We start from the raw sequence: 26,928 nt of genomic DNA, 5'->3' as shown, positions 1-26,928 counted from the left end.
TTGAGCATAGGTTTTCTCATGATGATAATGATAATGGCCTTGGAATTGTTTTTAGTGGCCAGTGCAACAGATTGACCAAGCATAACGTGCAAGGAAGGGCATAAATACAGCATAATGATTACCTAATAAATAGAGTAATTAGAAAATGACACGCACTCTGGGATTATTTATTAGGAGTAATATTTTATTAATTATCTCATAAATATAGGAATGGGTAAATAATTCGCGATTGGATCGGATCGAATTGTTACACCCATCAATCGGTGACAAATTTAAAAAAATCGAATTCGTAATTCACGGATTGAATCATGTATTGAACTGTTAAAAATTCGATTCGATCCATGAGTCTGATCTCATCCGTGAAATATATATATATTCAAAGAATATATTAGTTAATTTAATTAATTAATGATAATTTAACGGAGTCTATGGATGTATTAGTTAATAATTATTAAATATATGAATTAATATTAATAAATTAAGATTTTATATATTAAGTTATGGTTAAAATATAAATAAATAATAAATAATATTAATTATATAAAATAATAATAGATAATTTAAATAAAACTCAATCCGCAGATTCAATTCGATCCAATCCGTTATTATACAAATTCAATCCGTAAGATAACGGATCGGTGGCGAATTAAGATTTGTCTAATCAGTTAATAGTGGATCGGATTAGGATTAATAACTAATCTGATCCGTGGCCGGACTGATAAAATCAATTCTTCAATCATTTTTTTTAATCATGTTTTTATAAATTTGAATTCTTGATCGCCCATGAACTACTTATTCAAGACTCATTTTTTATTACAAAAATGTAATAAAAAATTTCAACCGAACAATTTCTTTATTCAATTCAATTGGCCTCCATAAAAGGAAAGGGATATTTAGGCCCTTAATCGAGATGTCCTATTCTCTACCAGATAACGTACAAAACCATCAACATAATGGTCATTTACACTTTTATCCCCAAACAAAGCCTTCATTTCCCTTGCTTTCTCTCTCAATGCCTCGCTCTCTTCTTTTACCATTGCCAATCTTACTGAGTCAGCCACCGAGTCACGAGTAAACGACCCATCCTGCTCGTTCCTTGGTACTTCCACCCCGAGTGTCTTATTATTCAACAACCTGGCATTCAACCCTTGCTCATTACACAGAGGAAGGAGAATCAAAACCCGTCCGAGTCCAAGCCCTTCGATGATCGAGTTCCAACCACAGTGAGTTAAGAAACCACCAATCGCCGAGTGACCCAGTATCTTAGCTTGAGGTGCCCATCCTACATAGACCACCCCACGACTCTTGACCCGCTCCACAAACCCATCTGGTAGCATTTCGATCGTATTGAGGGTTGTCCCGGTTGGGTTTCTTAGTACCAAAACAAAAGGTATCCTCGATTGCTCTAACCCGAGAGCCAACTCAGTGAGTTCTACTTGACTCAGTGTTGACTCAGTTCCAAATGCCACATAAACAACCGAGTTCACAATCTGTTTGTCTAACCACTCTTTAACACCAACCAATTTATTATCATCACTACCTGTCTCATTATTGTCCCAAAATGGTGGCAAAACACCAACTGGGACAACAGGTTTTTGGTAAAGTTCACAAATAAGATTGAACCATTCCGGTTCAAATTCAACACAAGTTCTGATAAAAACCACATCACTTTCACCTATTGAAAGACAAAAACGTTCAATATCAGACGTAGCAGCCTCGATCTGAGACCCAACAAGCTCGTCCTCGTCGGAGCTCTCAAAAATCTTTAACACCTCATGGGGACGATAAGCCATATCGGATTCAAACGGGATCCATTTGGGCACGACCGTGAAGTCCTCGGGTGTTGTTCGAGCATACTCATCACTCAACAACGCCCAAGGCGGTCCGATATAAGCCATTGCGGCGGCTGTGAACAGACTAAAGTAGGCTCGTGAAATGCCGAGCCTGGCGGCGAGTTTGGGCACCCAAGGAGAGGCGTAGTCGTAGACAATCCAATCTGGGGCTGGGGTGGTGGTCGCGAGGAAGGTGGTTAATGGTGGTTGTAGCAAATCAAAGGCCATCTTGAGGAACTGTTGCTTGTGGTGTGGTATGTCCATGGAAGACTCTGCATGGTCTGGCAAGTGGTTGGCTTTGGGCAATGGAAGGCTGATTAGGGTTATGAGATGGGCTAGGTTTGGGGGTATTTTGGGGAGTCTCTGGAGGTTTCTTGGGGTGGAGATGAAGGAGACATGGTGACCCTTTTGCGCTAAGCACTTGGAGAGGTTGAGGAAGGGTATGAAATGGCCCATGCCTAGCCATGGAAACATCACCACATGAAGTGCATCACCACTTTCCATTGGAAGATTAGCAGACCAACCTCATCAAGAAGTTGTGGAAGTAAGAGCATGAATGGCCAAACGACCTGAGTCACCTTGTTTGGCTAGTGCAGCTATATATATATATATTGCATCAATAATACATCAAAAAACATATTATATAGAGAGAAAGAACATATTATATAGAGAGAGAAATATATAGTTGGATGTAACACTATTTTAATGGAACTGTGGGGTCTGTATCCAAAATGTTAGTAGGAAAATTCAAAATTGGATGCTGCAAGTCTATGTATATTATATTGTCACAATTCCTGCTAGCCGTCTTCTTTGAACCTTGTAATATTTTACTATCTTACCCAAAAATAAAAACTTGCAATATCTTTATGTGAAATGGTGATAAAGATACTCGAAAAATAATTCGTAATGACGGTCTAATGGATAATTGATATCTTTGAATGAATTTTAAATTCGAATATCTTTTAATCGTTTTGGTTTTGACTCGCAATATATGAAATTGGAGTTTTAGAATTAAAATCGGTGGAATTAGAAAAAAATAACTCACAAAATTAAACTAAAATTTTCTTAAATTTCACCAATTTTAATTCCAAAACTTCAATTTTATGCCGCAAAATGTGTAATTTGCAACTAATTGATATTCCAAAATTTACCAAGTTGAAAGAGTTGTTTTAAAAAGAAATAATAATAAAAAATCTGAAAATTTTCAAACTTTGAAATCTGTGATTTTATTGTCACCCAAACGTTCAAAGTTCACTTGCCCCATGTGCATGAACTTTTTTTTATTTTTTTATTTTTTTATATTCTGTTAGCTTCAAAGAATCAAAATGTCAGCCAAATTTATACTATTAGGTTAAAGAAAAATGAAAGTCAAATTCAATTAAATTACGTGTGTTTATTCATTACTAATCCGTTAGGTAATTATTAATACACTAGTTAAAATTATTAATAAACTAAGTAGAGTTTGCAGTTCTTGCATTTGACTTCCGATGGCCGCACCCAACACCACCTTTGCCGTCCTTTCCATCGGTTGTCGTATCATACTGTTCGCGTTGTGGGGTTGACTGACATCTCCCCAATCTGAAAATCAACATATTAATTTTGTTAGATTATAGCTGGAATGGTTAGTGGAGATTCATAGACTTGTTTGCATGGCCAACATTGGTAGTCTTTATAGCCCACTCCTCCCTCCTAATTTCTCTAAATTATTCTAGAATTACAATTTTTTAGAATTTTCCTTTTGACATATCTTGTATATTTGTACACATTTTTCACACGTCATTTGTCTTCAAAAAAAAAAAAATGTTTATCTAGATTTTACTAGTCCTTAGATAAAAATCTCTTAGAAGTCTCTCCTCTTTTAGAAAATTTTAGAATAGTGCATCAATTCTAAACCAATCGATTAGAAAATTTACATGGAACAATTGTATTCAATTCTCGTGATCTTCTGTCATAGAAAGGGAAAGAGACTAGGGAAAACAAGAATTGAACTGAAAATATGCAAAAATCTAGTGTTGATCTTCTTTAGATGAAGATGTTAAGAGAGATTGAATACATCATTGTGAGACCTACTATAGAAAACTGAACCATCTTTCCATATATAAGAATAGATTTTCAAAAGCTATGAAACAAAATGAAAGCCTTGCAAATGCCACCCAAAAATAAAAAAATAAAAAGAAAAAAAGGTGTTCTTTTCCGTCCTAATTGCACCCATATTTTTCCTCTTACAAACCATATCTTTTATTTTATTTGAAATTACAAATTTGTACTAAGATAAATATCAATATTGTTTATATATAAACCTTGTCAATATATAGAGACTAAATTTTCTTCCAGCAAACGGCAAAAAGAAGGATCAAACCATGGCTTATTTTTGGGATTTTACAAATTTCACGAATCAAACATGAATAAGGAAAAGCTGAATAGGCATTATTGCATCAATAATGTGTCTGCTAGAGTCAAAATCTATCATTCAAAAAAAAGAAAAAAAAAAGTTATTTAGTTAGAAATATACCTTACATGAGAGACCACCACCATCACACACAAAGAAGACACTGTCGATTTGTTGCATACATAATAGCACTCTGAACTCTCATTCCACCGTACACGAGCATTCTGCAATTCCACCATGTCCACACATTTTTCCTCTTCACTGAATCAAGTATCGCAATAAAGTTAGATTCCTTCGTGTTCCAAAGGAATCAAGCATGAATGGATATAAACAAGATAAAGCCATGAGCTGAATTACCAAACAATGCTCTTCTATGAAACATGTACTTGAACTTGAAGAGGTGTCATACCACTGGCAATTCATTCTTATCTGAATTTCAAAATTGCGTTTGGAGAGAGAGAGAGAGAAAGGGGAAGCAACGACTTTGAATAAATTTTGAGAGCATGAAAGGTGAACTACGTGTAATTGTAGAATCTCATGCATGCACAGGAAGTACTTTAAAGATATTTATGAAATGTATCGAAAACAAGTTGACCGCGTCTCTGTGGTACCAACATGTTGTCAATAAGAAATGTTGCCAATCCAACAGTTGGGAGTGGCAGAGTAGATGAAAACATACAACCCCAAACTATGGTCTATGTGCTGTGGAAAACATAAATATGCTGCATGACTTCTACAGTTGAAAGTGCGCAACTCTAATAACAAAATTCCATATACAAAAAATTGAATAATTTGAATTGGCAAAAGCAGGTAAACATCTCCATATACTCGTGAGATGGGATCTCAATTTGAATAAAGAATTCATCACCATTAAACTCTCAATAGTTATCATGAGTGAAGTCTGCAACATCGTTGTAAAGCACATTCCAATAATCTTTTCTATCCTGCCAAAGATTAGATCTGATAAGCTACCACATCCTCCAATGAACTAGAAAAATGATATCTGGTTGAGTTTAAAAATTAAATGGCCTATCTATTGAGCCAATTGCCTGCATCTATGTAGTGGGATACCAAGTCTTCAATTCACATCATAAGTATACATATGTATACAAACACAAATATATACACAACAATGAATACAGAATCAATCTCTTTAATTCTGAAAGAAAAAAGATCATACCTGAGTTTGTGAATGCAAGTACCGCTCAACACAACTCAACTCAACAAAATCTTTCCCCCAACTAAATGGGATCAACTACATAACTCCTGTCTTGCGAATGCAAGTATTCCAATAAAGAAATACATTTTCTTCCAATTGTTTTCCCACGTGTTCAAAACCCAAAAGAAATACCATGTTCTACTTCTGTAAATGATTTGAAAAGTACTTTCCATTTTGTGAAGAAAACTAAATGTCCATCTTGAATCATGTCATTCAAGGATTTAAGTGCTTCCTTGACCCTCCCACACGCACATAATCTTTTAATGATCATCTCATATAATGTTCCGTTAAACCCCATGTTACTAGTTAACATTTCTTCAAATAAGTAAAGTGCCTTAGAAACATCTCCCGTGTTGCAATACTCATTAATACACCAGGCCGTCCAAAACTACCATTCCGGAACCTCTCAAACAAGCTCTCTGCTTCAGCGACTCTTCCTAATTTCCAATAACTGCCAAGCAAACCATTCCATATACCTGTACAACTGACAATCCCAGCACTCGTCACAACCTCATCAAAAATCCTGAAAGCATCAACTTTACCCCTCTTGCATAGCCCCATGATGATAAATCTCGCAATCTCATCAACTCGAACAATCCCTTTCTTTCTCTCAACATTAAAGAACTTCATAGCATCTTGGTCCCTATCAGCCCGAAATAGAGCCTTAATAAAAGAAGCCATATACACAAATTTCAGGCACAGCTCTCTTCTTCATCATCTTCTTCAGCAATGCTTCAGCCTCATCAAGCCTTCCAACATTACATAATGACCGAAAATACATCTCATAAGCTATTATTTCCGGTACTGCACCCTCACAATTTAATTGGAAGATTACCCTCCTCCCCTCCCTCAAAAAATCAACATTTTTCGAACCCCCCAAACAATCTCTTTGAATCAACTTTCGGAACAGCTTATTAGCCTCTCTAAATTTACCCGATTTACAAAGCCCATGTATAAAATTCCCATATATAAATATATCAAGATGGTACTTTCGTTTCACCAATTTCCTCAGAATCAAATCAGCTTCGTCTAAATCTCCATTTCTACAGAAAGACTGAAACATCACAAAACAAGTTAAATCATCAACTATAAACCCATTATTGTACATTTCTCTGACAATCTCTTTCGCTAACAATCCCTCATTTGCTCTACACAATGCCCCAATCAAAGCAATATAGCTCTGTTTCTTCAAAACCCACAACCCAATAAAATTCTCTCACAAATACTCTTAATCTCACAAACCCCACCAAACTTGCATACATGTATAACATAATCCGATACACCAAATCGTCGAATTGTCGACAATTCAGAGACACATATTTCATTCCACACAGTCTCAACATCGTCGATCTTACCATCTTTAACCAAACAATCAATTACTAAGCTGTACATAAAGTAATCAGAGACTTCACCTTTGCTTTTAAGATTATAAATCGCAGATTTCGCTCTTCCTAGCTTCTTCAATTGAGATAAACAATGAATTACAAACACTGAAGTAGCCGAATCGAAGAGATGGGTTTGAGACAGCAGAGAGTCTAGAGCGCTCAGAGCATTGAGGTTTCTAGGGTTTTTGGAGAGGGTTGTGGCGAGGGTAGAGAAAGCTTTCAGGTAGTGAAAAGGGTCTTTGTTGTTTGTCTGTGATTGATGGTTTTGGAGGGTGTTTGTGTCTTTTATCAGTGGTTGATGTGCAGGGCATAGTGATAGTGATGGTTGTGAAGGCTGTGATTGTGTAGAGAAGAAAGCAGTATAGAGTGAGAAGTGTCTACGAGAATGGAAGAGAGAGGAAGGGCGGGGGGTCATTGAGAACGATGACTGTTATATTGTGAATGTAATGAGTAGTTACTATTTTACCTTTCCTTTTGACGGAACGGAAAATGGAAGGAAATCAGGAGATGGGCTTCCTTCCATTGAAGGAAAAGAAGGATCATAACATGTTATCTGAGAGAAGTGATTTCCCGAGGATTGGTTATTATTTTTTATTTAATTTGCAAAAAAATTATCCAACTGATTAATGAGTTCACATCTTCAAGACTGGATTTTGAACGAATGTTAAGTTCAAATGAGTTGAGTATCGTCTAGTTGAACTTGTCACTCAAGAAATAATTTTTTATTTTTAAAAAATTAAAAATTAAAATATTATTAAAAAAAATTCTGCTTCATTTAATTTTTTAAAAATTATTTCCTAAAATCTCAATTATAAAAAAATCAGATAATTTGTATTTTATAATTCTCTAAAAATAATTTTTATTTCCCAACTGACAAACCAAGCAAGAGGCAAAACAAGCTACAAGGTGATTTTATTTACATGTACTGGAAAAATAACAATCAAGTTCTTACAGAATACAAAAATGCATCTGTCAACATATTTTCCCTTAAAAAATACAACCACTTAAGCACCATTAGTTACATAGACTAGTAAATCTAATGAATGATATCGAAAAAAGTAGTCATATTGAAGTTGTTAAGAACAGTGTGTGGCATGGAATTGGAGCTTGTGGCATGGAATTGGAATTGGAGCAAATTAGCCCAAAGGAATCAAGAGTCGGCAAGGTCTATCGTGACACAGCATTTGATTCAAAATGGACTGATTAAACCTTCCTTCTGCACACAGTGCATTGTCCAATGCAACATACAGCAAGGGTTTAACTGTACAAGAATGAATATCTTTGTAAAGAACGACACTACAGGATTTACATTGAGAGAATTACAAGTATTTGATGTATATATCTCTTACACTTGCAAAATTGCAACCTTGGATATTTAAAATTCCTGCTTTAGAGGCCGAGGTACGTTGTATAGAATGAGACCCACCAAGATTTACATTGAGAGAATTACAAGTATTTGATGTATATATCTCTTACACTTGCAAAATTGCAACCTTGGATATTTAAAATTCCTGCTTTAGAGGCCGAGGTACGTTGTATAGAATGAGACCCACCAAGAGAATCATACCACCAAAAACGAAAAGGGGGCTTAAGCTGGCACCTTCTGGGAGATATGGCAATGGAAGCGAAAGAACATATATTGATAATGGCACTGCAAAAAAGCAAAAGCACCCATTAGTACAAGGCTATACAACATGTATCTGTATATACATGTGTGCGCGTGTTAGAGAGAGAGAGAAAAAAAAAAACCTGATGACATCGCAGCAAGAGAAGAAACAACCGCTGAGGAAATTTTTACCAGGTTGAGCAGTGATATGTTGAAAGCTATATTTGTTACTATATAAAGTAGGGGCAACAATGGAGCCCCATCACAACCTGACACCAGTGAAAAAGAAATAAGAACCACCACCGGAGATAACAAAATCTTTTGATACCATCCCATTTGTCAGTGGGAATGATACATTGTTTTGGACATGGATGATGACGTCCCTCCAATTAACCAGTTTAAGCTAAATTTAGTTCTGAAAAAATCACAGTACATGCATTTATGTCATAAGTTACATCATAAGCATCTGTATAACTGATTTTTTGCCAGTGCAAAGTCCAGTGGCATTGGTTTAGGGACAAGTCTTCAACTTCGACAACAAAAAGTTCAGACCCATCAAACCAAATTTCAGTCATACAATTGACGACATCATCAAACCATCATATCCAAGACCGTATGTGATGAGCAAATTTCCCAACTTTTTACTCTTGTACCATAAATTGACGGAAATTATAATTTAGAGAAGTGCCCTTCGACATAGGATAAGACTAGAAAAGTAGGAATGCAGAGCACAGAAAAGTACGAGTTCCCCCTTTTATTATATGATAGGAAGCAATTAAATACTTATTTCAATATTTTTTCCAAAGAATTCTCTTCACTACATCATTGTTCCATTGTTGCCTATCCTTTACCTGCTAAACTTATTATGTGATATAATTTGGCTTCCCAACTCTTTCCCAAATGATATTGATGCTCAGACTATTCTACTTGATAAAATAATAAGATCTCAAATCAATCCTTAAAAGTTATATAAACATGTCCTATTGTATAATATGATATATGATACTTGGAACCCAATCAGTTGATATAGAAATTAAATCTTTTATGAATTGGAGAATGAATAGAAAGAACTTTGGAACAGATAGGACAGTGTTAAAAGATTTTGTACTTTAGATTTGAATTAAGGAATGGACACGGGAAATGGTAAAGTGCAGGACAGTGATCTCACAATTAACAATGGAAATTTCTTAAAAGTAGAACCAAAGCCATTGACTAAATTTTCTCATAGGAGGCAAAAGCCCTACTTTTAAATTCTATAAAGAAAATACTGCCTTCATCTAATTTTTTATTTCCATTTGCACCATCCTATTTTATCAAGGAAAGAAGGAGCTTACCTGGTGTATTGGCACCAATACTGAAAAAGCAACCAGCACCGCTCTTAAGGTATGAAGGGAGCTGAGAAAACGGTATACCTTTCAAGTTTGATAGGAAAGGTAGAAAGAGAAGTACAAAGAGAGCCTACAAGTGTCCAAAAAATTAAAAAATAACAATGAGAAATAATGACAGATAACGTATTGAGATTCTCCCATGTAAAAATTTAATGAATATACATTAGTGAAGTTCAACACAACTAACCATACACGAATTCATAATTTTCTGGGATTAAATACGGTGAGCCAATAGAAGATCAGCCTTTTTACTCTACAAAATAAGCAGGGGGGAATGGATGTGTACAGCTTAGTCAAATAATCAACTAGATATAGAGTTGCCCAAAAATTTTCGATAACTAAGCTTCCCAATTGTGCTAAACACAACCAAACAAAACCTTGTTCCACATTCAGAGTGGTGTTAATGCTTACCATTTTCCGCAACTGTCCTGTTGCCATCTGGACAAACGGGCCTTAAAATATGTATGGATTTGGTACCCTGCCTAGTTGGCAAAGGGTCATGCTACTAGGGATCAACTATGACAATTTATGCGTCAACACTTCCAGAAAATTTTCTCTTTCATATTTATAATATGGCCAAAAACTATACATCTTTTCATACTAAAATGCACTTACTGTTACAGTTGTATCAAATGGGATCGGCAAGACTGTTGATCAGTTGGTAGCATTAGCAACGTAGTTTTGACAAAGTCATGCAGACTAGCTCAAGAATTTGAATATAGTGATTTCAAGCATAGACTAGCAGTGATTTTTGGCAACCAATATTACCATATACTCTTGCCAATTAATAGACTATAAGACTGATACATGCCGAGAAGGTGGGGAGAGAATAAAATTTGTTTGTTTACCTAGCAACCCTTATAAAAATTACCTGGAATCCAGATCCAAATGAATTGACAACAAATATGTCAAGCAACTTTCCCTGCATTATGATTGAGAAATTTTAAGAGAAGGAAATCATACAATCACAAAAAATCATTTGTTGACCAAGTAAAAGGTAGTGAATATTTTCTAAAGGGAAAATTTTTAGCCATACCTTCAAGCGGATTGCAGCATCAACAAAAACAGATTCCTATTGAAATGCGCACTTAGTCAAAGTTAGTTATTTCACTCATAAGGGTTACCCTTGTAAATATGACTACGCGGGTTGCAGCATGAACAAGAGGAGATGCATACCTTGAGGATGGATGCACCAGCTTGAAAAGCACTTGAAGCTATCATTAATGCTGGCCACAAAAGCCCGATTCCAGATAGCATTTGACCAGTGTCTGATCCACTACAATTAAACAAAAAGATTAAGGGCACAAATCATGATAAGGGGCAAGGATAACAACATCCAAAGACAGATACACACATGGAAAGGAATAAAAAATGTTTAAACTTTCTGAAATCAGCTTCCCAGAGCAGGGCGAGCACCCCTCAGATACCAGAAAATCACCATGCTTCCATGTAATCAATAAAAGGTCATCTTCTGGGAATACAAGAGACACCATCTGGGATAGGGTATAATAAAAGGTGAACAGAGAAACCAAAATTCCCTTTCGTCAAAAAGGATTTCCTGCTGTTGAGAACCATTTCAGATCTTATATTGGTGCATCAAACGCGCATACAGTTAATGACAAGAAGGCAATGATGGAGTTTGAGCACCTGCACTGACATTTGAGAGGGATCCTATATAAATGACATTTATGTTATTTTTTTCTTGTCCCTCCTTTTTATGTCATTCATCAACTGTCATCGACTGCCAGTTATACAGATCATATGAGCAAAATGTAGTTATAAGTTTCTAGAAAAAACTAACATGGAACAGAAACTGGTCCATGGGGACATCAAAATGACAACGATAACACTATAAACAGATCAATCATGTTCCAACCGTACAGAGTTCATGGTTTTGAAGAAAAGATGAATATGATCAATATCACTTTCCAATATTTGAAAATAAAATCTGCCAGTCTTTATCATCAAAATTAAATTTGTTAGAAGGAACAAACATTAGTAGAAACCCAATCCTCTCATAAGTATACCTTTCCTGGAAATCATCTTATAACCATGTAAACGATGTCATTTATATTATTAGATTCGTCTAGTCTTTTTGCCAATCTTTGCTCAGATTCATCTTGCATTTTTGCTCAAATCTTTGCTGAGATTCATCCATGAAAGATGTCCACCATGTACAATATCCAAATAAATCACACGTGGTGCCTTTCATAAGATCTATATCATCCCCACAACATCGTATGTGAAGGCACAGTACCAATTTGAAATTTTAGATACTTTAAGAATTCTAGAACTCTGAGAGAATAGACTGATATACCTAGCAACTGACGTGATCACACCAAAAGCTACGAGTAAGCATCCAGCAATTTGAGTTGTTGAGTACCTTCTCCCCAGAAGAAGGGTAGAAAATGCCAACTGCCACACCAAAAATGTCTGCAAGAAAATTTCAGATAGCAGTCTTGAGGAGATAGCGTATTGCCAATATAATAGAAGGCCTTATTCTGACTTGTATCTATATTCTATAAACGAAATAATAAATTCAGCAACCATTTAATTAAGATTCCACTCTCAGCATAATATATCCATAATCTCTTACTCAGAAACATAATTCTTGTCAATGTCCAGGTAACCTTATGCATTAACACATATACCTAGCATGGATAAGACAGTGAATTAACCAGTAAAGGAGAAAATTTTTGCCAGGTTGCAGCAGCCATAAAGCCTTATCAGAAGACACTAAAGGCTCTGCATCCCAGAAAAGCAATGACACAAACACTGTACACGAATCCTTTTCATTTCTTATTTGAATTTCAAGATAGGGCTTTTTCAGGTGGCTGCATGCTACGCTGTCACAATGTCATGCAGATCCTCTAAGATTATGTACAGACTGAATGGAGGATGCCTCTGGAAAAGATATGGAGAGAAATCCAAAGGCATCGGGACATAATCAGGATTCTTAGGCCAAGCTAACGAAGTTAGCTTGAGAATATTTATTGTTTATAGATTAGCTGTTGATCTGTCCGGTTGAAGCATTAGGACAAGGCATATAAAGAAACGGATCTTTCCACCTCTATCAAGTGAAGTCTGTTTTTCATACAAGGGAAAAAAGTGATATGATACCTCGTAACCTCAGTTTGAACTGCCTCAGAATTTGAATGGTTCCAAACCCCAACCTATTAGTTGACAGTGTAAGCGCATGCCAACAGAGCCCCAAGCATACCCAATAAAGAAAATTGGATAATGTTTGTTGGACAGTGATTTTTGTACTTTAAAAGAATTGCAAAGTCTAATTCTGATGCATTAGAAATCTAGAAAAAATACCAGGTTAATGATCTCATAGGAAACCTAAATTCAGTCAAACAAATCCTTATTCCAAATCAAGCTATATATATATTGCCTAAACCGTAGGTACATTTTCTATCACAACCTTGACCCACATTTATGGGGGCACTAATATCAGTCTCTAGATGAACCAGTTTCACAGTAATTGTTCTTTTATTTATTTATTATTATTATTTTTTTCCCTTGGCAAGAAACTCACACTCACCCATTTTCCCTTAATAGGACTTGAACCCTCACCGTCCACTTTGTGAGGTAGAGGAGATACCACTAGGTTACAGCCTTTGGTGGTCAATAGTTGTTCTTTATTATCTTTAATTTTTTAAGAAGTATTGTTCTCTATGATTACTTTGGGAATATAATATTTGTTTCCCCATTTCACACAAGGTTCTCCCCAACCCATTTTGAGTGATGATTAATTCCAATAGATGCATGCATACCCTGTCTCCCCAAACCATGTGCATTGGGAACGTCTAAGGAAAGAGGAATCTGAGACATGCAGTTTCTGAGCCTTCATCTTGGCCAATTCTCCTAGCAGTGAGGGTTGATTTTGGAATTCTAATGTTATTTATATTGGACATAAACTTCATGTACAATATCTATCCATCCATCCATCCATCCATCTGTATATATCCTCTTGCCTATTTAGAAACCATATATTAAGTGTTTGACAAATGACATGTCCCAAAATTATGATGTACCTAATTGTCAAATGGCCTCACCAATCCCTAAACCCTAAGTAGAATTCAGCAAACCTAGAGCTGCGCAATTAAGGAATACTTTTTTATGAGGAAGAAGATGAAGGAAATAATGATACCAGATGCTAAGCTCTAATACCACTTGAGACTAATGCCAACGAAAACTTACAAGACCTCGAGGGGGATGAATAGGTCTATTTATTGTTTGATTATCACTGAGTTGATTATTTAATTCAATTAAATTATTTACGTAGAAAACTTCAGCGAGAAAAAATCATGGAGACTATGTCATCTCATGCAAACTAATCCACTATATCGAGAACGAGTACAAGTTCTAGTGCCTTCGAAATTGCTCTTCATGAGTCGCTGACTCAAGTGCCGTTGTAATCACTAGCCGTTGGTTTACCTTCGACGGGTCAGTGTCCTTCGACTCTAGTGCCTTCGGAATCACCAGCAACACTGATCCATGTTAACACAAACACCTTATGATGACCGTTTCTCCTGGTGATCAAACATCCATGTTCTTCCACAAGAGCATGCAAACAATTACCTAACTGACGGTTGATGCATTAAAATAAATGAAGCTCCATGCTCTCAGATCAATCATAAAGTAGTATGAATGGTCTCTAATAAAATCCCAACTATGTGATGAACAAAGCCTAAAAAATTAATGAAAAAGAGTAAGCATTTTCCAAAGTATCCCTTCTCTACTCTTTTGTGTGTTCTCTCTTTCTACCACAAACTCCTTTATGTAGGATTTAGAAACCTTTATTCAAGTCCTATAATGATTATGAATCCATTAGGAATGTTTTGGACATGTTTTGGTTGAGTTCTCATTTAATTCGAATTTGAATCGTGTAAAAAACTAGTCAAAATTGATTATGGGCAAGTTGGACCGATGCATGAAAAAGTTCCTCTGGTGCAACTCCCTACTGGACAAAGTTTCACAGGTGCAACTTCACTCTGAAAATTTTTCAAAGACTGCGAAAGAAGACCTTGACTTTTTGGACTTTATTGAGTTGACAAACAAACTAAAAAATAAGCATATGATATATTATTGGAAAGCTTATCATATCTATTTTCTGATCATATAAACATCACAACTACATTCTGAGTATGGAATAAGTACGAGTTCAAAAGGACATAAAGGTCAAACTTACAACACCTGATGTAGGCATCGATCAAGGCTCACTCAAATCTTGTTCAAGAGTTTCCAAAACACATGTTTACTTTTAAAAACATTTGAGAAAGTTTCCTTATGCATGAAGGTCAATTAAAAAAAATTATGCAATTAAACAAGTTCAAAACCTAGGTCAAAAGTGGTCCAAAATTTTATAAGCCTTTACCAAGAGTTTCCAAAACATATGTTTACTTTTAAAAACATTTTAGAAAGTTTCCTAATGCATGAAGGTCAATTAAAAAAAAATTATGCAATTAAACAAGTTCAAAACCTAGGTCAAAAGTGGTCCAAAATTTTATAAGCCTTTACCAACCTATTTCCTAAGTTTGCCTAAGAGTGACTGAATATCATGGAGCACATTGTTGAGATATTCTGATGAAACTTCAATCTCCATTCTTCGATTTCACTCTGAGCTTTATCTTCATCAGTAAGGCGACTGGCAAGGACTCAAGACCAACAAGACTTACAACTGCTTTTTGTTCACACTCTAGTATAAACTCAACTCTGAAATAAAATTCCAATATACAAATATCTTACAGAAGAAATTTCATAAAGCTAGTTCCCAGATCATAAGACAACTCAAGAAGAAAAAGGCCATCAATTCAACAAATTTTGAGTAATTGGCTCTTAAAACACTGCATTAATGGGTACTGCATAGCTGCACATTTATATCAGATTTAAATAACAACACGAAAACATTGAAGTAAGCAACCAAAAGAGATTTATAGACATAAAAGGAGAAACAACATTACGTTCAAAGTTCAAACAGACTACTATATGTAATAGCCCTCAGGGTGAGCCCTCGTTAAATACAAAAATTGGTTTAGTCACCAATCTTCTTTCAAACTATTTCATATAATTAACAGTACCTGATTTAGTACAGGTATAGCTGGTCCAGGAAGCATGGCTGTAAAAAATATATAAAATTCAGTACAAAGGCCATAATTGAACTCCAGATTCTATCTCATTCCATATTTCTCATTTTCGAAACATTTTGATCTCGCTTTTGCTTTCTCTGGATTTTATCCAGTAGCAAACCTGCTGAACACACCCTATGCTCTAAAAGACAATCATCATGACTAGAACATGATGGGAAAAAAATGTAGATGATATATATATATATATATATAAATAATAATAATAAATCTGAACTTCTGAAGAAATTGAAACTATCTACAACTAATTACTTTAACAATCATATATAAATTTTCTTTGGCACCATTACGAAACTCGAAATCTGATGATCTGTCTTAAAATAAATAGTATACAGTACCTCCAGAAGACATCCCGGCAGCAACTCCAAGGGCTTCTAAAATACCAATGAACACAAAACGTGATTTCGGAATAGCCATCATCTCATCAGTTACAATCCCGGCACGATATCTTATATACAGTATAGAAGAATATATAACAACATACCTGCGTATAACAGAACCAGTATCATTTGCAAGACACTGTTTCAAGTGTACTAGGATGATCAAAATGGTAAGTTACTAGCACCAATGTAATAAATACTCAAGGAAGTGAACCTCAATGAAAGGGAAAGAAGAAATATACTATGATGAATAGTATCATGCTCCAACTACCAACTTTAACAATTGTGGTACCTATACATTCAACTCCAAGTTCTTATATTGATTCCGCTTCAATCCAAAATTAACATACCAAAAAACTTGCATTTTATCATTATCAGATAAGGTAATGAGAACCCTCTAATTGAGATAACACAAGCTTGGCGCAGAGAAATCCCCTTTTGTCTTAAGAATACTTTGTACCTCTCTTAAGTCTTCAAAACAAAACCCTCTAAAGAAAAGACTTACTTTAGTGCACCACATCACTTGTCTATAAAACCAATTCCACATCATAAATCAACAAAGGACCTTCCTGAAATCCCTTCCCTTCGAAGAAAATGACCAACTTAAGGAAAAATGGTGTGATTTGTATCGGTAACTCCAATAGTTGCCCATATGTCTGCTTATGTGCTTAATAGTGTCAACAAACCATTCAAACTGACCTATTTCCAGATTGGACTGTGATTAATAATGTTAAATACATTATGAGCCTGCACCCTGCGATGTGATAATCTAATCCTAGCCAATACAAAACTTAGTTTGCTTTTCTATTATACCAGATTGGAAGCACACACTAAGATGGAACCGTATTGTTACTATCCTCTTAGGGTCATTATACTGGAGATGTAACTGTTGTTAAAGAAAATGACTCTCTCCCATAATTGTGTTTAGCTAAAACCATATACTCCCTCCTCCCAAAAAAAATGTCCTGTTTGGGAAACCGTGAGTCGCGGTTTTCAAACAGGACATCTAATTTGGGACGGAGGTAGTAGTTTTTTTCTGAAATTACTCTTTTACCTTCAATGAATATTCAAAGTGGTGGATATAATTCGGACATTTCATAAGTACAAGAAATTTTGGAGCCGGCTTAGTGTTATAGCATATCCACCATAATGCATTTGATACTGATTATTGAAATATTTCTGAAATCATCCTTATAGTTACCAAATTTAAGTTTTTGAAGCTTATGCATATAATCAGAATCAGACAAAAAAAAAAAAGAAGTAAATATCAATAATTATCATTCTCTCAATATCATATCAAAATTCAACTCTCCACATTTAACTCAAAATATTACAAGACTAGATCAGACGCAGCATCAAATTTCCACATATGCATCAATATGAATATATTACATGAATACGTATGTGTGTGTGTGTTTTCTAAATAGGCTGAAAATGAGAATTCGATGAGAGAATTACCCGAAAGTCGTGACCTGAGCTAAGAAGAAAGGGTACTCCTTCATGGGAACGAGGGCAAGTTTGTAGAGCACTCGATTCGCGACGGCTAATGTTATGGTGATTGCAGAGCTAACAATGATGAGCTTAGTGTTGGATGAAACTTGTGACTTGTTGGTCGAAGCTCGGATCGTGAATTTAGGGTTTGTTGGTGAATATCGTTGAATGCGAGTCTTTCTAGGATGGAATTTGAAATCATTGCGTGAAGACTTTGAAAGGAGATGAACAGATTGTCTAGGGCTTTGGCGAAAACTCATCACAATGGGAGAGTGATGATAGTTTAATCGATTGATGCTATAGCTCTGATGGATTGGGATTTTGGAGTGGACCGATTGAACCGAAGATATGCACGTAAATGCCATAAAAGAAAAGGTCTATGTGTGTGAGTTTGTGTGTGTGTGTGTGTTTGTGTGAGGGATCAGACTCTCTGAGAGGAGGTACCAACTGACTACCAAAGCAGAGACATTTCGGTAAAAACGCTGATAGCGCGCGAGAGTGCAACCCGAATCAGTTGGACGTGTTGATTTCTTACAAGCACGGGTCGGACACGGTACCCGACTCGACACCTTATAAACACCAATGAATGAGTTGGATGGGTTGATAGCTAGGACGGACACTTCTGCGAAAATGTCAAACCCAACATGTTATGGATATATTTGAATTCATATCCCATATTTTATTGTCATGTCTATAATTTTAAAATAATTTTTATTATTTTCAAATCACACCTTGAACATTTGGCAGAGAAATAAAATCCATGCTCAAATTTTTTAATTTGAGTTGAGTTTTGGATGAAAAATTGATGCTGATTTGGTGGACTGAAAGGTTATTCAGCTTCAAATTATTTTAAATATAATAATTTACAGTTAGATTGTCTCATAAATTGTCATATCCTCATATTTATAATTATCCATCTTGTATTAATAATTATTCACTTGGGTTGACAAATTTTTACTCTCGTATTTGGTGTAATTGTTTGTTACCTCGTACCAAATTCGACGGATTATAATTTTTTTTTGTTTAGACCCAACTTGAGATTTGAAAATGTTTTGGCACATGAAAAATTGTACTGACCTTCATTTTATCCCACTTGGTCTCTCTTCTTCCATTGCAAAGTTGAAGTAAGAAGAAAATTTTGGCAGAAGTGACTTACTTAGACATTCAAGTGAATTTCGGACTACATTCTATTGTCTTATTTAAACCATGAGCTCTAAGTTCAAAAACTCGAAAAATAACATTAAAAATCCCACAAGGTATAAATATAGTGCTGATACTTCCTCACATGATCTGAGAATAATTACAACAACTAAGGCTCTAGCTAATGCACAAGAAAGCTATTAAACCAACAATAGTGGACAAAGAAGAAAAGGAAGATACAAGAATTAGTTACAAATAACACAAGTAGAACAAGTTTGCAACTGAATATTGACATGCCCCTACAACCAACAAAATCAAGATCCACACTAGTAAAAGTATCAATACAAGTAGCTGTTCTTAAACAAGAGCGCGAGTCCTTGAGAAAACATGGGTCAAAAGAGAGCCCCTCTCTGATACCAAACAAATTTCATATATACAATAAATTATATCGAGGACAAGAGCTTGGGGGCTCACCTTCATATTAGGAGAGTGTTCGTCCCCCATTTTAGAGCTATATGTATACATAAAATGTACATGTATGTTCGTATGTGTTAAAAGCCGGTATTGACTTTATCGCTATCTTCGAGGATTTTAGAGAAATGGCTGATCTCTTAGCACCACAAGTTCTCACAGTTTATACACATTCAAGCGATACAGCTGCTGCAACTGCGCTACCAGTATGTGACTTCCTTTCTCCTCTGTCAAAGTTCTAATGGGAATCTTCACAGCAGTTCTTTTCCAGCTACAAAGCTTCACTTGCTCCCACAACCTGGTTATGCTCCATATCAATAATGTGAGATCCTCGGAGCTGCTGACCGCAGAGCAAGCTTTGTTCACATTCTTCTGCTGCACAACTAACTGGTATAGGGAGTGGCATTTCATAACTAACAGGCTGAACTCTTCGGCTTTGCATATACTGCCTTCTTTTCTCCTTTTCACGTTTTTTTTGCTCTTCTGTCATTCTTGCTCGGCGTCTACGTTGGTAGAGTCGATTTCGTTCACGTATACGTTCCCGTATAAAATAACTTTCATCTAATATAAGACATAAAATGGGATATTTTTTAATAATCATTATTGATTTCAGTAACAACATTAAAGCTTAGTAGTTGAATAGGTCCAACAGAGGTGAGCAGAAGTTCCTAAAAGCAGCATTGACTATTAAGTAGTCGATTGGCCAATGACATAATATAATAGATGTTCAGTATAGAAGGTAAAGGCTTCCACATGAATGAAGTCTGATTTGAACTTTCAAACTCCTTGAATACATAGTTTCACCTTGTCTTTCCACATACTTCTGTTTCTTGTAGACTATTTATCAACCATTCCTGCCTTCTGATATGTGCATGTGCCATGCCCATGCAATATTCTATGTAACTAGGTGATGCCAGATAGAGTGTACGTGAGCACTGTGAAATTATACATATATGGAAAAGAAATACACAATTACCTATTAGGAGCATTTAATCATTTAAATAAATAGTGTCTATGGAACTAACTTGACACAAAACATATGCTAAAATAAGAATCAAGTAATGGTACGTCCTGCTCCAGAATAAATCAAAAAAATATAAATATAATTTAAAAAGAGCACACTGAATTGACACATGCAAAAATCCCACAATTCAGAGACAAATATTTCAGACAGTTAAGTAACCCTTTATTTTATTTTATTTTAGTTTTTTATTTTTTTGTGGATCTGTGTGTGCGTGCCAAGAAATACCAAATAAAATGAAGTTAGTAAAAAAATTACAAAGGAAGCACAAACAAGTACTAAATTTGCAGACATACTTTTTATGTATGTGTTGATAAAAAATGCTTTAAGCAGTCTGAATAGCATCTACTAATATTATTGTACACACTGTTTAAAAACTTTCGCGAGAGTCCTCATGATTGGTAATTAATGCCAATGCAAAACTAAAGTTAAAAAAATTTCTCAAGAAAAACAATTTCCAACATTTCCTCCCAAGATGAGAGAATGGGAAGACATTTTCATTAGGCTTTAGTCTTTCAATGCAACGAAAATACATTTTATAAATAAATCTATAGGATCAAAGCTAAGAAGATAAAGGCTTTGAAATACATTTTATGAATAAATCTACAGATAGCGCCCCTCCCCCACTAAAAAGAGTAGATAAAACAGTTCCTGAATTATCATACAGAAAATATGACGTTGTAACTTATTCTACCTTTGTTTTTCTTCCTCCTTTTCTTTATTTTTTCAGGTGTGTGGAGTAGGGGGTTGGAGTAGTATGGTAAAATCCAACATTCTTACTTACCAAACTACCTGTGTAGGTTTCCCATGGTTAATACCAATCTTCCCTTTAATCTAGTGATCATATGGTCCAGCTATTGACAATGCAGCATTAGATGCATGGCAAGTTACATAATAAACAGAAGTGGGAATCCCCTCAAGGTAACTACAAAAAATGTAATTGGAAAAAATAAGTGTTCCTCTTGATGAAATAATGAACTGTAATTGCAATGCTTTAGGTGAATGCAAGTCACTTACAAGTTTATCCAAAAGCTAATAAAGACATCATTGGTCACCTTATTCATAATATGATTTACAGATAATACTCTAAGCCTTAAAACAAACTTCAATTGCTAGCAACAGAGTTCTGTTTTAGGAGAATGCATATCACCTACAAGTTTCAAACGAGTAGCTTGAGAGAAATATTGAAGGAAAATGGATGTTAAATAATATCTCATAATATGATTTACAGATATTACTCTAAGCCTTAAAACAAACTTCAATTGCTAGCAACAGAGTTCTGTTTTAGGAGAATGCATATCACCTACAAGTCTCAAACGAGTAGCTTGAGAGAAATATTGAAGGAAAATGGATGTTAAATAATATCTCAGCTGCAGATGGTGACAATTATTTATGAAGTGTAAGAAAATACATCAAAAATCATAATTTTTTGCAAAATAAGGAAAGAGGATGCCATCACAAACTTCAGGAAATAAGAGATTGGGTTCCCACAGAACTCAATCAAATGAAAGAGACTGTTGATACTTTATAACCGTGGTTCTATACCATCGAAGGTGATACACATGAAACGGTAAATGCAACAGATTGATAATTGATTCCAGACGAGAGTGGAGCAGTCCAAAGAGAGAGCAAGAGAAAAGTTGGAAGTATCTCCCCAAGGTTCAATTTGAACAATTGGCTGATGAGTCTGCTACTTGACCTTATATAGAGGTCCTACAAAATGTGGAACACAAGTGCAATATGAAGCCTAGAGCCAATTACAATGCAACTATGGCTGTATGGCATGCAGACTTAAGCCAGGAAGGTCAGCAGCAGGTGATAGAACAAATGCGTGCCCCATGTCGTAACTTGGCGTCCACTTCTCCCTCCTTTCTGGTCTAACCAATATAAAATTCACCACCTTGGTACATCCAATTTGGGGACCATCTCAATTTGTGGGTGGAGCTGCAAATGAATCAAGCTGAGCTTCAGTCTATCCAGGCTCGGCTCAGTTGTTTTGTGATTCAACTCGAGCTAGGCTTGGGATCGTGACGAGCTCGAGCTCTGGCTAGACTACTTATTATTTTAAAAAGCTCAAGCTCGGCTCAGCTTGACTCGTTTAATAGAAAAGGTCAACCTCGATATCATATTCGTGAGCGGGCTCGGTTTAAGGTCATGTTCAAGGTCGCTTTGGCTTGTCCATGAACTTACACAAGTCTACACAAGCCTATGTTCATGAATGTATGTTCATGAGCCTACGTTCATAACCCTATACAAGCCTACATAAGCCTATGCTTATAAACGTCTTCATGAGCCTGAGTTCATGAACACATACGAGACTACACAAGCTTAGTGTTCATGAACCTACACAAGTCGAGCCTAACAATTCGGGATTGGCTCATTTACTAAACGAGCTTAAGCTCAACTTGTTCACCTGATGCTGAAACTGAGATTAAACGAGCCGATCTCAAGTTCTTCATGAATAACTCAGTTCATTTGCAGCCCTACTTGCCGGCAACTCTAGCCACTATGAGATATCCAAATATTCCTAAGCCGGCATTATTTTCCTGCATTTTGATGCTGATGAGCACCTCCGCAATCCTGCCCCCTCCTGATCCAATATGCTTGGAGGGTTAGGACCAGTCTTCTCCCTCCCTGGATACAATCAACAACCTGTATAATCCTTACCCTAGAGGGGGTGAGTTGTCAGCTTCGTGAGGCAATGCCCAAGAGATCCAGACAACCCCACCAAACCCTGACCACTTTGATTCATTTCCATGTGAAGGTCATTAAAGGAGCAAGTGATAGTCAAACACAAAGCCATATGGTTGAGCTAGGCATGAATTTCAAAGTGTCAATATAGAGACTAATGGAACTATAAAACTTTCCAAATATGCAATTAACTTAACTATCTGTGTCTATTGTCCATGAACAGTTCAATTCTCTTTATCCACAATTGTCACAATAAAGCCACCAGTAAATTTTTCAAAAAGCATTTGTTATCAAATCTAAAGCCTTTGATTTCTGACAACAAAGAAGAAATCTAATATTCTTTGTGTTGTCTGATTTCAAGGATCACAAGAAGAGATATAGGTGTTATTAACAAGGATCACAAGAAGAGATTTCAAGGATGCCTAACATATAGGTCTGCCAGGGGAAACTTGATTCTTGGAGCTTCAATAAATTGATTATAATTAATTTATCTAGATTCTAGAGCCGTGGTCCATTTGAAGAATGCCACCATAGAGGGAACTTAAAGTTGCCCAATAATCCAATAGAAAAGGAAAGAGAAAACTTAACCCCTAAATGCTTGAAAATAGTTTGAGATAGCCAAAATGCCAGATCTAGTTCACTCTCTTCTATACCCATCTCATACCCCTATCAATTCTCAATATATAACGGTAACAAAATTTTACCTCCCAACAATGCAATTGTGTTCATTAGAAAGGAGACAACGCCTCTTCTGTATATTCCTAAATAATCCAAATCTGTTATATTTGTCCAACACAATCACATGCTATTAAACAAGGTTGCTGCCCTAGATGTATCAAAATCTCATTCAACCGTTATTTATCAGTGGCCAGGACCTCAAGAGCTCCCTAGTTCTCACTAGAAGCTGGACTCAAATACTTAGCTTGAATGAACTTTTTCCACAGACAATTGAAATGTATCGTAAGTTAAACTTAAGCTACCATGACTAAATTTTATATAATGTCCTATGAAAAGCATTCTGTGAAGATTTCTAGACTAAATTCAGATAGGAAAAAATAAATTATCATAATACTACAGAAAGACATTGATAAAAGCTGCAAGGCAATAAGCCAACAACGCAAGTACTTTTATTGAACATTTTAATTAAGTCCAAATCCAAACCTTGGGGCAACTCGGGCCTCTTTGGATCTTCTTCTGTAAGTAAACTGTTTTCGTCAATGAAGTCATCCATCTCCTCAATCTGTGGTTGCAAAGAACCACCAATAGGAATAATTGAATTATCCACTTTGCGTGCTTCTGTCTTTTGAAAGGTAGAAAATTCTTCGGCATCATACGTTCTCTTTGCTTTTATCTGCACTGACAAAAGTATATGAAGAAAAAAACAAAAGAAAAAAAGAAGTCAACACCATCCTATCTTTCTTTCCACCCTGTTTTCTGGATGCTTTTGCCAAATAAAAGAATACTAAAGAGGTAACATTTTAATAGAATATTGAGGGTATTCTGCCTGGACAATAAAGCATTTTATGTGATGCAATGCCCATGGAATGCTTCGTTAAACCCAGACCAAGCAGCCGACCAGAAAAGAAATCAGACAGATTGACTAGCAGGAAATTATAAAGCATTTTAGTGGAAGGAAGCAATGAAGCATCTTCATTTATCAAATCTCCAAACCCAGTGTAGTGGAGGGTATGGTCTAAAACATAAATGGATGAGATGAGAAATCTATGCGGAAATCAGAAGTTACTGAGATGGCAAATGCGTCTTCCCATATACCTTGCAAGGGAAAAATTATCATTTTGAAATTTTAGTTTAAACTTTCATAACATCAGCAGCAAACGATGTAGACCGTGACAACAGGCGGTAATCTGTTACACAAGTATAAACTAGAAGGGAGTTCGGTGTAAATTCCAAAATCACTAAGCATGTAGTAGCTTGCACCAAGAATCAATCTCGATCAATCACTCCATGTGACAGGACCAACTTTTACAAACTGTCCCTGGGATATGACTGATGACAAAATCACATTTGTTGCGAGACATATTTTTGCATTAGCCAGCATAAGGAAATCTGTTATCGTAGTTAAGTAACCACCAAGCCATCATGTGTTTTAATTTATTGAACATCATGCATTAAGGTGATCACCAGGCTATTAATACATACATAGGTCATAATTAGGGTATTTGGACTAGGTAGGCCAAGAAGTGGTTAAAGCATGGAAAGGCAATCAAATGACAACATTTATATTGACCAATAAAAACTACATAATTAAGTATTCTAAATTGAAATATTACCGCAATAAGCTCAAAATCTTGAGATGTTTGATTGATTTCGGCTGAGTGATCAAGGCATTCAAAGCCCTCAATCAAATAAAATCCAGCGAATAAAAGGTTGCGTTCTAAACAAGCCCTTGATTCATCAATTTCACCCAAAACCTAAAATAAGGAATCTATATCAAAACCAATGCAACGGCTCTAAAAATAACTGGGAAAAAAGTGTGAAACAATTGTTATTACACACACAACTTACATATTCTTGGTTTGGGTGAAAGAAGGACGGTTCTTGTAGAAATACATAACCACCTGGCTTAAGAACTTTTGCCAATTCTAATAGCCATAGTTGGCTGTGGAAACCAGGTTTCTCCGATATCGAGATAATTGTAGATAATGAAGATGACTTAAAATTAAGGTTTCCTTCTGCACTAAAATCAAATAAATGTGTTATTGCATGTCAGAAAACAGACTATACTTAAATAAAAGAAGCCACTTTCTGTTTTGTTGTCAAGCAAACTAAGCACTAATCTACAAAATTTATCCGACAACTCTCATGCTTAAATTTGTTTTGATTTCCAAAAAAGGAAAAAGGAAACTATCCTAATCCAAGCCAAAGGGTATTAGTTAGCTCAGTTAAGTGGATGTTTCATCTCTAAGGCCCCAAATATATCTATGCATAAAATATTTAAATTCCAAAATTATTTTTTCAAGAACCTTTTCTCAGCAACCAAACAGATAATAAGATTAATCAGAACAGAAATTTGAGCATACAACATATATCACTACAAATCAAAATCCTAGAATCCCACCACTGAATATAACAGTGACAAAACTCGCAGAGTGATGAATTATCAAATAATGATTGAATTCTACCAATCAAAATCCTAGAATCCAATAACTGAATATAAAAGTGCAAAACTCGCAGAGTAATGAATTATCAAATTAATGATTGAATTCTAGGGTTTCACAAGGGAAAATTTTGTACCGACCAAGAAGAGAGGCCTGTGTGATGATCCTCAAGTCCTTGAGTTCAACAGAGAAATGCTGAATCGCCCAGGCCACAACAGTTGCGTTCACAGATATTGAGTCTGTAATTATCAACACCCCGTCATCGAAGTCCATCTCTTTCTCGCTCTGCAACGAGAGAGAGGTTGTTGAATGTTGTTGAGCTTAGAGCGAGAGAGTACTAAATATGGAGAGAGAAAGTAGAGAGAGAAAAGAGGGGGAAAGTGTCAGTAATGGAAGTAAGCGGTGACCCAATTACACATAGACACGTTCAAAATGATACAAATACACCACTCCACTCTTGTGACTGTGTCTTGTCTTGTCTGAAAACGAAGCCGAAAAGCGTTCTCTCTCTTTTTTCCTCTCTCTCTCTCTCTCTGAGCGCTGGTCCTTCACGCGCTGCATTTCCACCTGATTGATAAAAAATTGAAAATTTTAAAAATTAAATTTTAAGTATTGAATATTTTTAAGTAACAATTAAAAATGAA

At 35.7% G+C, this 26,928-nt stretch overlaps 3 protein-coding genes and 1 long non-coding RNA gene across 8 annotated transcripts; all 4 read right to left on the bottom strand.

Annotated features, from left to right (window-relative positions):
- Positions 1–822: 822 nt before the first annotated feature.
- On the bottom strand, positions 823–2,555 carry LOC132274090 (UDP-glycosyltransferase 91C1-like). The gene has a single exon (XM_059775255.1). The coding sequence runs from the start codon at positions 2,334–2,336 to the stop codon at positions 894–896; it is 1,443 nt and encodes a 480-aa protein (XP_059631238.1). The 5' UTR covers positions 2,337–2,555; the 3' UTR covers positions 823–893.
- A 410-nt stretch (positions 2,556–2,965) lies between these two features.
- On the bottom strand, positions 2,966–7,412 carry LOC132274089 (uncharacterized). 4 transcript variants are annotated; one of them, XR_009470329.1, is made up of 4 exons: positions 5,402–7,412; positions 4,579–5,160; positions 4,345–4,482; positions 2,966–3,410 (listed from the first exon to the last, which is right to left on the bottom strand). It is a non-coding gene; the product is annotated as an uncharacterized LOC132274089 (long non-coding RNA). The 4 variants fall into 4 exon arrangements; XR_009470327.1 differs by having other exon boundaries at positions 2,967–3,410; positions 4,579–5,165; XR_009470330.1 differs by having other exon boundaries at positions 2,979–3,410; positions 5,090–5,165; positions 5,402–7,409.
- Positions 7,413–7,710: 298 nt separating this feature from the next.
- On the bottom strand, positions 7,711–18,308 carry LOC132274088 (protein CLT2, chloroplastic). Of its 2 annotated transcripts, XR_009470326.1 has the most exons (11): positions 17,810–18,308; positions 16,310–16,455; positions 15,906–15,943; positions 12,137–12,252; positions 10,996–11,095; positions 10,856–10,891; positions 10,691–10,741; positions 9,766–9,889; positions 8,575–8,700; positions 8,175–8,476; positions 7,711–8,086 (listed from the first exon to the last, which is right to left on the bottom strand). XR_009470326.1 is itself a non-coding variant. In XM_059775254.1 (10 exons), exons 1-10 carry the CDS (start codon positions 18,205–18,207, stop codon positions 8,328–8,330), a joined length of 1,284 nt encoding a protein of 427 aa, XP_059631237.1. In that variant the 5' UTR covers positions 18,208–18,308; the 3' UTR covers positions 7,711–8,327. The 2 variants fall into 2 exon arrangements, 1 of the variants encoding a protein (XP_059631237.1); XM_059775254.1 differs by having other exon boundaries at positions 7,711–8,476.
- A 911-nt stretch (positions 18,309–19,219) lies between these two features.
- Positions 19,220–26,699, bottom strand: LOC132274087 (anamorsin homolog 2-like). Its single transcript, XM_059775253.1, has 5 exons — positions 26,425–26,699; positions 25,692–25,858; positions 25,457–25,597; positions 24,327–24,516; positions 19,220–20,014 (listed from the first exon to the last, which is right to left on the bottom strand). The coding sequence occupies exons 1-5, from the start codon at positions 26,555–26,557 to the stop codon at positions 19,725–19,727; spliced, it is 921 nt and encodes a 306-aa protein (XP_059631236.1). The 5' UTR covers positions 26,558–26,699; the 3' UTR covers positions 19,220–19,724.
- Positions 26,700–26,928: the final 229 nt, after the last annotated feature.

This window comes from Cornus florida, unplaced genomic scaffold, assembly GCF_030987335.1.
Source record: "Cornus florida cultivar Cherokee Brave unplaced genomic scaffold, ASM3098733v1 CherokeeBrave_3.0.0_Hap2_Chr09, whole genome shotgun sequence".
NCBI classification, from domain to species: Eukaryota; Viridiplantae; Streptophyta; class Magnoliopsida; order Cornales; family Cornaceae; genus Cornus; species Cornus florida.
Note: the sequence above shows the minus strand (reverse complement) of the source record. Positions and strands in the feature narration are given on the sequence as shown.

What these genes read in the sequence shown, in the direction of transcription:
- LOC132274090 (XM_059775255.1), bottom strand. Translation starts at nt 2,336, where the DNA reads ATGGAAAGTGGTGATGCACTTCATGTGGTGATGTTTCCATGGCTAGGC.
- LOC132274087 (XM_059775253.1), bottom strand. Translation starts at nt 26,557, where the DNA reads ATGGACTTCGATGACGGGGTGTTGATAATTACAGACTCAATATCTGTG. An exon ending in TTCACCCAAACCAAGAATAT is followed by an intron (nt 25,598 to 25,691) that starts GTAAGTTGTGTG and finishes TCCTTATTTTAG; the next exon opens with GTTTTGGGTGAAATTGATGA. An exon ending in AAGATTTTGAGCTTATTGCG is followed by an intron (nt 24,517 to 25,456) that starts GTAATATTTCAA and finishes TTGTCAGTGCAG; the next exon opens with ATAAAAGCAAAGAGAACGTA.
- LOC132274088 (XM_059775254.1), bottom strand. Translation starts at nt 18,207, where the DNA reads ATGGCATTTACGTGCATATCTTCGGTTCAATCGGTCCACTCCAAAATC. An exon ending in ATGCTGCAATCCGCTTGAAG is followed by an intron (nt 10,742 to 10,855) that starts GTATGGCTAAAA and finishes ATCATAATGCAG; the next exon opens with GGAAAGTTGCTTGACATATT. An exon ending in TCTTGCTGCGATGTCATCAG is followed by an intron (nt 8,477 to 8,574) that starts GTTTTTTTTTTT and finishes GCTTTTTTGCAG; the next exon opens with TGCCATTATCAATATATGTT.